The sequence below is a fragment of the Chiroxiphia lanceolata genome, chromosome 13, assembly GCF_009829145.1.
Source record: "Chiroxiphia lanceolata isolate bChiLan1 chromosome 13, bChiLan1.pri, whole genome shotgun sequence".
Taxonomy (NCBI): Eukaryota; Metazoa; Chordata; class Aves; order Passeriformes; family Pipridae; genus Chiroxiphia; species Chiroxiphia lanceolata.
The window spans coordinates 13,988,941-14,001,271 of NC_045649.1; the positions used below are offsets into that span (position 1 = coordinate 13,988,941).

Sequence of the window (12,331 nt, forward strand, 5' to 3'; positions counted from 1 at the left end):
CTCAAAGTAACTCAATCTTTCTCAGAAATTTTTGCTACAAGTATTTATGTTAATAAAATAAATACACAGCTTTGAAATATATTTTTCAGTATTTGTTCACATCTTCACATCTGTTGACCGTTTACTTATATAAAGAGAAAAGAAATTAAATGTGAGTACAGTGGAAGTCAATCCTTGTAAATGTGAACACCCATTCTTAGGCTTTGGGCAACTTTATGGAAATGATTCCTAAACCACAACATGCCCCTATGTAGCAAGTCCAGAAGACTTGAGAAATGACCACTTTGACAACAAGTTTGCAGTGGGTTTTAATGACATATTGCAAATGTCAGGAGTTGCACATTATGCAGTTGGCTTGCTTTGTGCTAACTTGCAGGAGGAATTCTAAATGCTTAACTTACATACAGAATCCTATGTAGTCCTGCAGCAGTACCAGTATTTACAGTCAATACAGTAGCTGAAGTCAGTGCTGCAGCACCTCCCCTACATTATCTTGCATTTGTAATTCAGGCAAGCAGAAGCAGAACATTTCTCTGTGGAGCATCTCCACCTGGCATATATCCCTCCAGGCAAAGCCAATAAAATTGTCACACACAACTAAACATCCATTTATTTGTATTCACCTGTTTCTCATCAAATCATCTCTACAAGACAGTAGTGACATAACATCACCACTAGTGTTTTATATGTTGCTCCCTGTAGGGAAAGTGCTCATCCATAACTGTCACATCTAAGTATTAATTCCATGAAAAAATAAAGTAACCTCACTCTGTAAAGGAGCCAGCATTACAGCAAATGGCAAACCATAAAGTGAGCATTCGTTTGTTTAAATGTGTCAGCAGTCCTCAGGTTGTGGTGCATGGGCCTATTCCTGTGACTGACCTTTTGGCAACTTTGGGTCTTCCCATGCAGCTCTTCTGAAATCAGTAAACTTTGGAGAGCTCTGAATGCATCCAAGTGGGGCACCATAGCAGGGGAGGTCAGAATTGCTAAGTTAACGGGAGAATTAAGATGGCTAAAGATTTCAGTGAGTTGGGAAATGTCATTTCACTCAATACAAATAATAATTTATTACATACCAGCCAGGGTGCCACTGGCAAATTATCTTTATCTAAGTGATTCCCAAAATCTAGTTTGCAGTCCACTACACACCTCCATTCTCTAACACAAGAGGGAGCTGAAATATCTTGACAAACAGAAAAACCCAGACAATGGTGTTGGCAAAAGACAGTGTGGTATCCAGAGCTGGAGAGAGCAGGTATAGCTGCTGTCTACTGCTGAGGAGAGCATGTCCAGCTGAAACCAAGCTGGCTCCTGCAGAGCCTCTGGACACCCCTGGAGCTTGCCCAGTGCTCCAGGGTGGGAGCAGGGAACACAGGCACTGCACATCCAATAGCTCAGCCCGCTCTCCTGTGTGTATCTCCTGGGTGTATCCTTTGGCACTGCAGCCGTGCCTTACTCAGAGCTCTTTGCAAAGTACCCAGAGGCACCCAAGCAGCTCAGATGGCAGCTGTATGTATGGCAGAGCCAGTCTGAGCCAGACTATGTTGCACTTCATGTGGAGCCACTCCGCTCTCTCTGCACTTCACCCCAACCCCAGAATGACAGGCAGGAGACACTGCTGCCCAACCTCGGCTCTACAGGCTTTGTACCACGAGCTCTGTCCCACACACTTGTATGGACACAAACTGCCATGGGCACAGCACAGCTCAATCTAGGCAGGGCTATACCTGAAGTAAAAGTACCCAGAACCTGGCAAACTCTGCAAGAAGAGCTCTATCCACACGTGCTTGGTGCAGACAGCCTGACCTTTCACAGGCAAAACCAACTGCATTTCATTCTCTGAAGGAAACTGGCAACACTGATGACTGAACTATAGTTGCCCAAAAGAATAACATAGAAGATGCATGTAGAAGAGCCTTTTAATTGAGCACAATTATTATGCTTTAAATTGCCTTCTAAATTGATTATGTAATTTAATTCCTATAGATTGCACACTGTATACATTGACAGTCCTTTTAGCATCTTCAATCTATGATTTGCATTAAGTTTGAAACCATAAAAACCTGGTCTAACTACCAGAATGGGGAATATAGCTTTGGAGGCCAGGACTACATCTATTTATACCTTATCCAATTTGCTGATTCTTAGTTTATGCAAGCCATTTGGGTTTGATCTCATAAATGCAACTGCTAACTTCCTAAGGACTTAGAGATTCTTATAAGTACTCAATATGTTAACAAATACATTTGTTAGTTAACATACTAATTTGCTGACAAGTGATGGCATTTTTCAAAATTGGAACCGATCTGATGTAACACATCTAAAAATTCAGATAAATGACACCCTTCTACTGATCACGTCAAATTTATGCCAGTAACTTTTGCCTTTACTAAGCAAAACGAGCCTATAGAGCTGTGTAATCATATTTGGGCTGAAAACTAAAATTATAGTTAATTTGGGATTGGAAAAACTAGGCTACTCCAAGATCTTAAACTCAATCTGCTAGTACAAACCCTTCTAAATTTCTAAAAGACAATCATATAAATCTGTCTAGGGATGGAAATACAAAAAGCTCCTTAGAAAGTACTGGTCTGACAGAAATGCCTCAGAGTATTCTACACCTAAAATTCTTACCTCCTGCTTTCTGGTTATAGATTAAATGTTTTAGAGTGAACAAGATACAGAGAAATTTTCAGATCACAACCCTCCCCATTTCTTCCCTGCTTATGCTCAAACACTCACCATTTCCATAACAAGTATGTTCTGAATTGCTCAGAGAAGATACGAAGCAAATATTTATAATAATCCTTTTTTTACAGGTGGGAACACCAAGACAGAGAGAAAAATTCGTTGGTTCCAACATTACTTCTTATTAGAGCTATGACTGGGTCCCTCATTTACTGAGTCCCACTGAGCAGCTGCCCCACTGCCTCCTCAATAATTTGGTTTTAGGATTTATGTGTAAACACCAAACAGCTGGGATTCCTGTTGGCTGTTCACAATCTGACACCAAATTAAAGAGGACCCAAGTGCTGCACAAAGACTAAACAGGAATTGGTGGTTCTAACAAATGAATTGCTGTTGGCAGATTTCAGTGGAGGTGAACTATCTCCCTTAAGCTAAATGCAGTGTGGAAGTAAGGCAGGAACTGGAGTTATTGGGTAACTGGGAGAATCTTCCCAGCAGGGAGCACAGGGAAGGAGAAAACAGGATGAAATTTCCCAAGAGAGAAACCAGAACCTCAGAGTGCAGCTTCAATCTGAGACCCCTTCACATTCCTGCTCCTCTTGCAGACAGGTGGAAAGAGTTTTGGCACCCACATATACAGTCTCAAAGTCATTGCAAATGTAATTTACACTCCCTTAAGTGGAATGCAGTCTTAGCATAAATCAAGCTCCTTTGCACAAATCCCTACTCTCTAGTGCATGTTGTTTGATTCTTTGTGCAGCACTAAATAAATATTTTTAGAGTTCTGACTAGAATATCAGAAAGCTTGATTTATTAGTTTCTCTTGTATTTTGCTCAGCATAAAATCCATTCCATCAGCTCCATCTGTTAATGTTTTTTGTCACACTCTTCCCTCGTAACATTCTCTTCTCATTTTTGCATGTATTTCTCATCTACTTTCATTATTTTCTCAATCACAACAAAATACTAATTCTAATTGTCTTACTACCCATGATTTTTCCATTCTCTGACTCAGAGGTCTGAATTATGAGTGTATTTTATTAGCAGAATAGGACAAAAAATCTCGTTACTTATGAAGTAAGGATTGCTTTCAGAATTTTAAGACATTGCCAATAGCTCTGGACATAATCTGAAGAAGCTGACAGACAACAGAGGCTGATGCTGGTGCTGTACCTCCTCTGGTTCCCTGGCTCGGGGATTTAAGATAACACTTCATGCAATTTTGTCTATGACTTGTACATATCTACATAGCACTGGGAGATGGGACAATCCTGCAATGAGTGCAGACAACCTCAATTCAGGAGTGGATGTTGGCCACCTTGCATTATTCTGCTATAATATCAAAAGGCTGAAAACTCAGGTGTTTTGACCTCAGAGCTTCCCAAATGGGGAATCTTGCAGTATGTCTTACTTCATATTTTCCTCACTGTAGCCAGTATAAGGGAGGTGACTGAGCATAATCTAAAAGACCCAGTCAGGGATTTATCACTCAATTTGCTTTAACATAGAAAGGTTTAAAACAGCCTCAGCTGTTCCTGAAATAAGCACTCCTTGATGTGAAGTAACTGTGGCATAATTGAGCTAACTGGATTTTCTGTAGCACTGTTGATGTATGCTAATTTGGATGAAGATGAAGAGTGCAAAGTTCCTTTCATATTTGCCCTCCTCAAAAAAAAAAAAATCACTGTTTTTAAAAGAACATTACAGAGCTTTATTCTTTAAATCAAAAAATTCTTAGTCCATCTAATACTTTGGCCACTGCTTCTTCCCTTCAGATGTCAGAACACCTTAACCTAAATCACTAGGTCTGTTATACTTTATGGTGCTACTGGAATGGAAATGTAGGTTCTAGTAAGTAAACATTCATTAACTACTTACCAGCAATCCTCAAAAAGGGCATCTTTTGAAAGCTTTTGAGACTTATCTTCAGAGGTCACCTTAAAAAACAAACAAACAAAAAAATCCCCACCCCAGAATAAAAGGAAAAGGAAGCAAGACCTGCCAGAATTAGATCTCAGAAACAGCAGCTGTCTCTAAAGATTTCCTTGCTTAGCTGCCCAGTTACACAGCTGGTTTGACTGGTTACAATAGTATTTTTCTCTTCCTATTTTATGATCTCTTACCCTGATTAAGGGGGAACTCTTGGAATGGAGATTCTCCTGAAAATCCTGGGAATCCCACATTTGAAATGGCAGTTCTGGCAAGTGTTCCAAGCAGTAAGACACATTGCTAGGTGCTTCTTGGAAAGCAAGCACACAGGGGAGCAGAAAAAAATGCTTGGGCACAAAGAAAGCAAGTCCAGAAGCCCAGAAGCAGTTTTTCTGAGTAGACTTTACATATTGTACTCCAAAGAACTTTGTTTATAACACCCAGCTCTGGTGGCATTAGCAGGGTAACTGTGACAGCACAGATTGCCAAAACCCTCCCAAGATCCTGGACAGATGTTCTGATCAGAAACCTGTGACTCTTTTCCTGGCTGTACTTATCACTGCCCAAGCTGGTGCCTGGAATCAGGCACCCCTGGCCAGGATTCACTTACACTGGGGATTCTCTATCAAGTTATACTTCATTAGCAGAAATACAAGTTGCTTTTGTTCACACTCTAAGCAAAAGTGGAGTGAAACCTATCTATTTATTTACATTTAATTAAAGATATTAGGGTTTTAGATATCACGAAGTCTGCCTCTCTGTTTCACTGCTCCCACAGGTAACAGCTACATTGTTATTTAACTGTATTGATGTATACATAATAAGAGTTAAACTCACCTCATACTTTCTAAATAGGAACATTCTTGAATATATGCCAGAAAAACATGTTCACTACCCTTTTAATGCCTCACTTGTTATTAGCCTCACAAAGCAATAGAAAGAGATCAGCTGCTTAATTTAGGAGGATGCTTTCTAGCACCATCTTGTATCCAGTTGGGAATTAATCACAGAAACAGTCAGAAATATAGTATTTCTTAATAAACAGGAGAAACTACAGAAGCCAAACCACTGCAGTTCTTCACTGATCATAATGCTTCAGAGATCCAAAGGGAATTGTATGCAACTTTTTCGTATTACTAGAAGGGTTATTCTGATGGGCCTAATGTTCCCAATATGCTTCCAGAATTTAAGTAGTACAGAGACATTTTTCAGTTTTCCTCACTGAAGTTTGCACAGGTTTGTCCTATCTTGGAACTTATGCAACTGTCTCACCCATCTCTGACTTGGCAAGACAAGTGCTTAAGTTAATTCTGAAGGACTAATATCTAGTAAGAGATTGTACAGGGACCAACAATGGGCCTGGAATTAGACTCCTCAGGCTTTAGTCCCTGCAGTCATGCAGGGCAGATCACACAGTCCTGCAGTTTCTCTAAAATGTACTTATTTTCATTAAACATGTCAAGGTCCTCCAGTGAAAAGGACTTTTTTGATTTTTTTCTGCTATTATGGACCTAAGAGAAGACAACAGAGATCAACTTTCTATTTTGCCCAAGAAGTCCATAGCAAACAAAGGGTGACAGAGAAAGGGAGGAGGCAAGGAAGGTCATGACCATTTTATCTGGATGGGCAATGAAACACTAACAAGTTGAATCCCTGAGACACATCCTGTAGGTTCACATCAGAGCCAGGAGTTTACTCTGCAGTTCACCTCTGGAGCAGGGCTCCAGCCACAATGCCATTCCTCCTGGCAAATACAGTTTTCTGTGAAGCAAAATATTCCTGCATTTCTTAGATCTGTAAAAGCAGCAAGAGACACTTTATAGCATAGAGCTGAGTTAAAGGAAGAAAGATCCACTGTAACATCTCTTCCATATCCCAGTGCCTGCTGCACACAATGTGTTTGACAACTTAACTAGATATCACCAGTCTCCAGGACAAAGGCTCTTTTCAACACTCCATTTCTCTGTGTAGATCTCAAAAGAGTTAGCCTGCCCTGGTAAGAAACAGAATTTCCTCTGCTATGACTCCACTGTCTCAGTGAATAACACAGACCACTACATCCAATTTAAATTGAGCAACTGTTGCTTTTCCTATCCAACCACTTGTTTTGCACCCTCAAGATAACCTCTTCAAAAAGAAATTGAAAATAAGGTTGGAACTGCTAAAGTTGCAGGAAGCCAGCTGTTTGCTTATCTAGAATCACAAAACAATTTAGGTTGAAAGACATCTCTGAAGGTCATCTAATACAACTCCCTATCTAAAAACAAGGCTAACTTAAAAAGTAAATCAGTCTACCAAAGGCCTTCATTGGCCAAGTTTTAAAATCTCCAAGGACAGAGATTCTGCACCCTCTCTGGACATTGTTCAGTGTTCAAGTAAGAACAAACCAATGATACTTCCAAGTGCCCCATACACTTCCAGTGAAGGAGAGCATGGTATCATTATGGCACTGTGGGATTAAACAGTGATGGGCCCGTGAGACCATAAAGGTGTTGTGGGGAGAAGCCAGTACATGGTTTCACAAAACACCTTTCACTGCTAGTGATGCCAGCAGGGCAAGTCCTGCTGCAGTGCAGCATGCATTCCTGCTACCCACAGCACGAGAGATGTAAAATCCTTTTTCCTGCAGTGACTTGGCTTTGTTTCTGTGTATCTGGTGTGTAGGCGAGGAGTTCTGCACCTGCACGAAAGCCGTGGGATCCATGACCTTGGCTTGCCTCGCTGGCAGCTTTCCCTCTGCCTCTTGGTGGTGGTAATCATTCTTTTCTTTAGTCTGTGGAAAGGCGTGAAGACTTCGGGAAAGGTAGAGCTAATCTTGTCCTTCTATCTCAACTACATTCTTTGTCTCCTTTAAAAAGTCTCCTAATTTTAGAAAGCAAGGAAGTAAATCACTGATTCTGAGGGATCCTCGGGGACCAAACCATGTGAGAGACCTTCACATATGTACAATGAAAATACACCATCCCAATTCAGCCTTTATTGTATTTGCAAGCTTTGCTTGTGTGATGTTACAACTGGAAATTTTATTAGCATGTTATTTTCAATTCAACAAAAATTTCTGAATTGTGAAAAGTGGTCACATCCAGAAAACATTTTTAAATACTCAAAACTGTCTTAAATGTGCATCCTATTCTTAGCCAAATGTACTAATGCTTCAATGGCATTGAATGCTTTGGTTTTACTATATAAAATGCCATGTCAAGAGAAAGACCTGATCAAAGTCATTTGAAGTTACTCTTTGACATCCCTCAAAAACCACCTCAGGAGTATTCTAGGGTTGGATACATCTGAGAGCTTTTTGTACATTTTCATGCCAGTATCACCTAATATGATGACTGCACTATTTTAGTAAATGATACAGAGCTGAGCAGCTCATTGGCAGTCTAACACATGTTGGTAATGTCTTCTGTTTGTCAAAACTGCCTCCTACTGGTATCTGTAAACTTATATCTGAAAAGACTCATGATACATAACAGCATTTTCCCCCAAGATGTCCTGTAGAGCGCTTCTCCATCAAACTGAATGGCCAAACCAAGAAAATGCCAGCTGTGCTTATCACACATTCTTAAATCTTCTGTAAGAGCTCATCAGTCTTTGGGATTTCTGTTGCCTGCAGGTTGTTTGGATAACAGCCACTTTGCCTTATGTTGTATTATTTGTCTTACTAATACACGGAATAACCCTCCCTGGTGCATACAATGGAATAAATGCATACCTGCACATAGATTTCAGAAGATTAAAAGAAGCCACAGTAAGTGTACTTTTCTGCTCTCATTCCCTTATTATTAAAGCTACTGCCTTGTTATTAAAACTGAAAATATTACAGCTAACTTCTGAACTTGTATAGCCACACTTCTGCTTCTGCATAAGCACTAGTCCACTGTCTCTGACAGTCTAACTTTACCACTCTCCATAACAGCACTATCTCACACCAAACCCAAACAGTTCAGGTCACAAAACACTTGTCTGAAGGCAGTTACAGGTCTGGCAAACCCTTTAAAGAGTCCATGTTTTGACTGTACACCCAGTAAATTACAGTATTCTTTATACAAGAAAATGGAGTCATGCAAAAATTTAGTTCTCAAAAGGCTAAGAATTCCCTCAAGAAGAAAATCTTGCTATTTTAATCACTAGCTTAATATTAACCTGGTAAACAAAAATTCTGGCCTATGCAAATCTTGCTAAACATATAAAGTCAGGACTAACTCAGCTGTTCAAACCATTGTCCTTCATACAAAGGAGATTTGCAATAGCATGGTGTTCTTATCTTGCTATTGAAAGTAGTCTACATTTCACTGTATCACTTAACAACATTAACAACATTAAATATATATCCATACCAATTTACTTTGTGGAGTGACTTGGAACTAAGACTTATTTCGTACATTTTAAAGCAAGATATCGTCACTAACTCATGAATTTACTGGCATTTCAGACCTACAAAAAATGAAGATCTGATGATTACAGAGAGATTTTACCTGTACTATTCTAAAAAGATCATAAATCATTTATAAGACAGTGATATCTCAATGGATGGGTCACAAGACCACTCAAATGGTTATGAAACTGAAAAGCAATGACATCACTCTCCTAAAAGTAAATGCATCATCTTGAAAATTTGCAGAAGGGTCTGCAGTCTGTCCATAGTTGCACTGTACCTTTCCTGTGAATCCTATCTTGATTTTTCCAGAATAATTAAAAAAGACCTTGAGAGTTAAGAATACGGAGCTATTTTATATACTTTTAGCAGAACAATACTTCCCTGGCTTTTTAATACTAAATTTGGAAACTGACATTTCTTCAGTAACAGAATTTTCACCAGAACCCAGATCCCATCTCACTCTATTTTGGAATAGTAAAACCAAACTTCAAATATGGGACTTTAATCACAAGGCAGTAGCCACCCCAGTAGTTCATACATTTAAATACAAAGATGCAAGGATGAACAAAGGAGGTGATTAAACTTTTCATATGTATTTTAAGTGCTGTTTGGAGAAAAGCATCATAAATTCAACTAGATGGAGCTGTGCCTGCTTGCACCAGCTCAGGATCTAGGCCCCCATGACCATAGCTGCCCTCTGCTTCTGGAAGGATATTCTGTGCACTGCTCTTTCATGGCTTATTATTTCTGCAGCTGCTATTTAAGTGACCCTAAAGTTACTTGTTGCTAAGACGAAATTTTTCAGACAACAACAACAAAAAGTTGCTCTAGAATAATAAAAGACTAAAGAGCAGTTATACAGAGAAGTTTCACTAATTGCTTTGCCATGTCAGCCTTTCCCCTCTTGGAGACTGGGATACCTGCTGCTGCAACAGTCCTGTTTGTTTAATCTTAGTTCTCAGGCTCCAAAGAATAGAATCCCACTTCACTGGATCTGATTTATGATTTTTTTTTTTTCTTCCAAATGAAAACAAAGAAACACTGTAAGTCACAAAGAGTAATGACACGGAGGCCTCTACCAATGCTCTTCTAGAAGACCTCAAAGCACCCAGATCAATGTCCAGGTGTGCCTCATTTTAGGGAGCCACATCCTGCACAGCACTGAGCAAGCCCTGAGACACCTCAGTTCTCAGGGATATTGAGTCCACAATCATGTCTATAAAAAGGAGAAAAAGATATTCAGCTGAGGATCTTTTAACTAGACCAATGATCAATTCCTTGCTGAAAGCCCAAGAGCTACAAAGTCACAATGCTCATCTCCACTGCACAAATGGATATGTTAAAAATCTGCGTAAAACAGAATCTGTGTTCTGCTAAAGGGATCAGTGTTAATTAGGGACTTCAATCAGACGTGGAGGTGACACTCACTCTTTCATTCACCTTAGCGAATATCCTGAAGATTATATAACACCTGGTGCTGCACACAATGTTTCTTCTCCTCACAATACAGTAACTTTTTAAATCCACATACACAAGAAAGAATAGGCACAAAAGTTAAATGCCAAACACTGAAGAAAGCTGGAAAGACTGATGGCTGCCTCCTGTAAAATGCTTCTATTTTTTTCATTTTTCATGCACATAAAAACAATATCCTACCATAAAATATATTAGACTATGCATCAGTCAGATTCAACTGAAGTGAAAGAGAACATGAGCATCAACAGCAGAACCAGCCCCACTGTCTGCTTCACATCCTGCTTCGGTACAAAAAAAAGGAATGTCTTACATTTAATCTTAGTTGTAAAGGAATTTCTGGTTTCTGCTCTTTGTAACCTTCACCTTGATCTTCTCAATTTGTTTCCTAATCAGCTACTAAGAACCAAGACTCTTACTCAACAGACACGGTGCATAAGTCCTTTGGGAGGCAGCAGGTGCTTATGTCTTACTTCAATCAATAGGACTTAAGCACATGCTTAAGGGTGCTTGAATAATAAGAAAGGGGAAGCACAATGAATGCAATTACACTGGCAAGACACAAAAGAACTAGAGAACCACAGAAACAAGTGCTTTATGGTGGCACCATGCAGACCTAGTTATGGTTTAAACAAAATTGATGTTACAAATGTTCAGGAATTTTGTTAACAACAAGCGTTATCTGAAGTTATTAAAAAACAAGAAAAAATATAAAAGATTTTGCACCCCTCCTTCTGCATTCTTATCCACAGAAACGCTTTTAAGAGACCACAACCCTATTAGACGTCAACCTTTGTGTGAAAATAGGATATTAAGATGTAACTGGTATATAAAAAGAATGAGCAAGGAATTGGTGTTACAGGATTGTCTTGCTATTATTGAAAGAAATCCGTGATACCTAGAAGTCCTGTATGAACTGCAATTTCTTCTGCAACTCCTCCAGCTAAGTGAGAAAGCTGATAGATAACCTACCTGGTTCTGTTCACAGCACATCAACTGTGCTTCAGTGTCTGATTCAAGAAAGCATCATATAAAGTGCACTAACAGTCACACAAAGAAAGCTCCATTGTGGGAAAGAAAATGTCCTCTAACTTTTGACCCATTAACTATTTTTAGTTTTCTGATTATACATTCCAAACTAGCTTGGAACAAGGACTATTGGAAGTGTATTTCTGCCACCCAGGAGAAAAATCCTGTAATCATTTCAGTAGTTGGTAAAATCTCAGAGGTACAACTGTCCACTCCACAGGTAACAGGGTGCACAGAGCAAGAATGTGCCAGAAGTTAAGCCATTCCAGACCATGACCATGCCCCATGTGACACCTCACTGGAGCTGGTGGCTCACACTCCCACAAGCATGAATGCCAATTGTTTTCCAAAAGCCAGTTGCTTTGTACTCGTCTTGCTTTTCTCCTGATGTATCCCTGTGGACTGAACTGACACTGACCATGTTGGTGTCATTGTGCAGGTGTGGATTGATGCAGCCACTCAGATATTTTACTCCTTAGGAGCTGGGTTTGGTGTTTTAATTGCATTTGCCAGTTACAATAAGTTTGACAACAACTGTTACAGGTAAGAGCCTATTCTTTCACTACTATTGCAAAATTATAGTGTTTTATTCTGACTGCAGCTGGAATAAGTACTATCTTTATCTTCAGTCATTTGTTAAGGACAGTGAGTTTTGCATAGACATAGCAACCAACCCAAATCTTGTAACACTGTCTTCCTTACTGAAATTTTAGTAACATGGACCTGCCAAGATATCTGCTGCACTGCAAAAACAGAATGGGATTAGGTCTGGACTTTAGACAGCTGTGTAAACTGTACTGGTGTTTGCCTTTCAAAAGTACCATTAAG

The 12,331-nt window shown here is 39.5% G+C and overlaps 1 protein-coding gene across 1 annotated transcript in view; it reads left to right on the forward strand.

The window, feature by feature from the left end:
- SLC6A2 (solute carrier family 6 member 2) overlaps positions 1-12,331 on the forward strand; it is a 67,125-nt gene that overhangs the window by 29,774 nt on the left and 25,020 nt on the right. Inside the window, exons 4-6 of the mRNA XM_032701474.1 lie at positions 7,285-7,423; positions 8,237-8,371; positions 11,943-12,046. Coding sequence (XP_032557365.1) covers positions 7,285-7,423; positions 8,237-8,371; positions 11,943-12,046 — 378 coding nt within the window. The remainder of the gene's footprint in view (positions 1-7,284; positions 7,424-8,236; positions 8,372-11,942; positions 12,047-12,331) is intronic.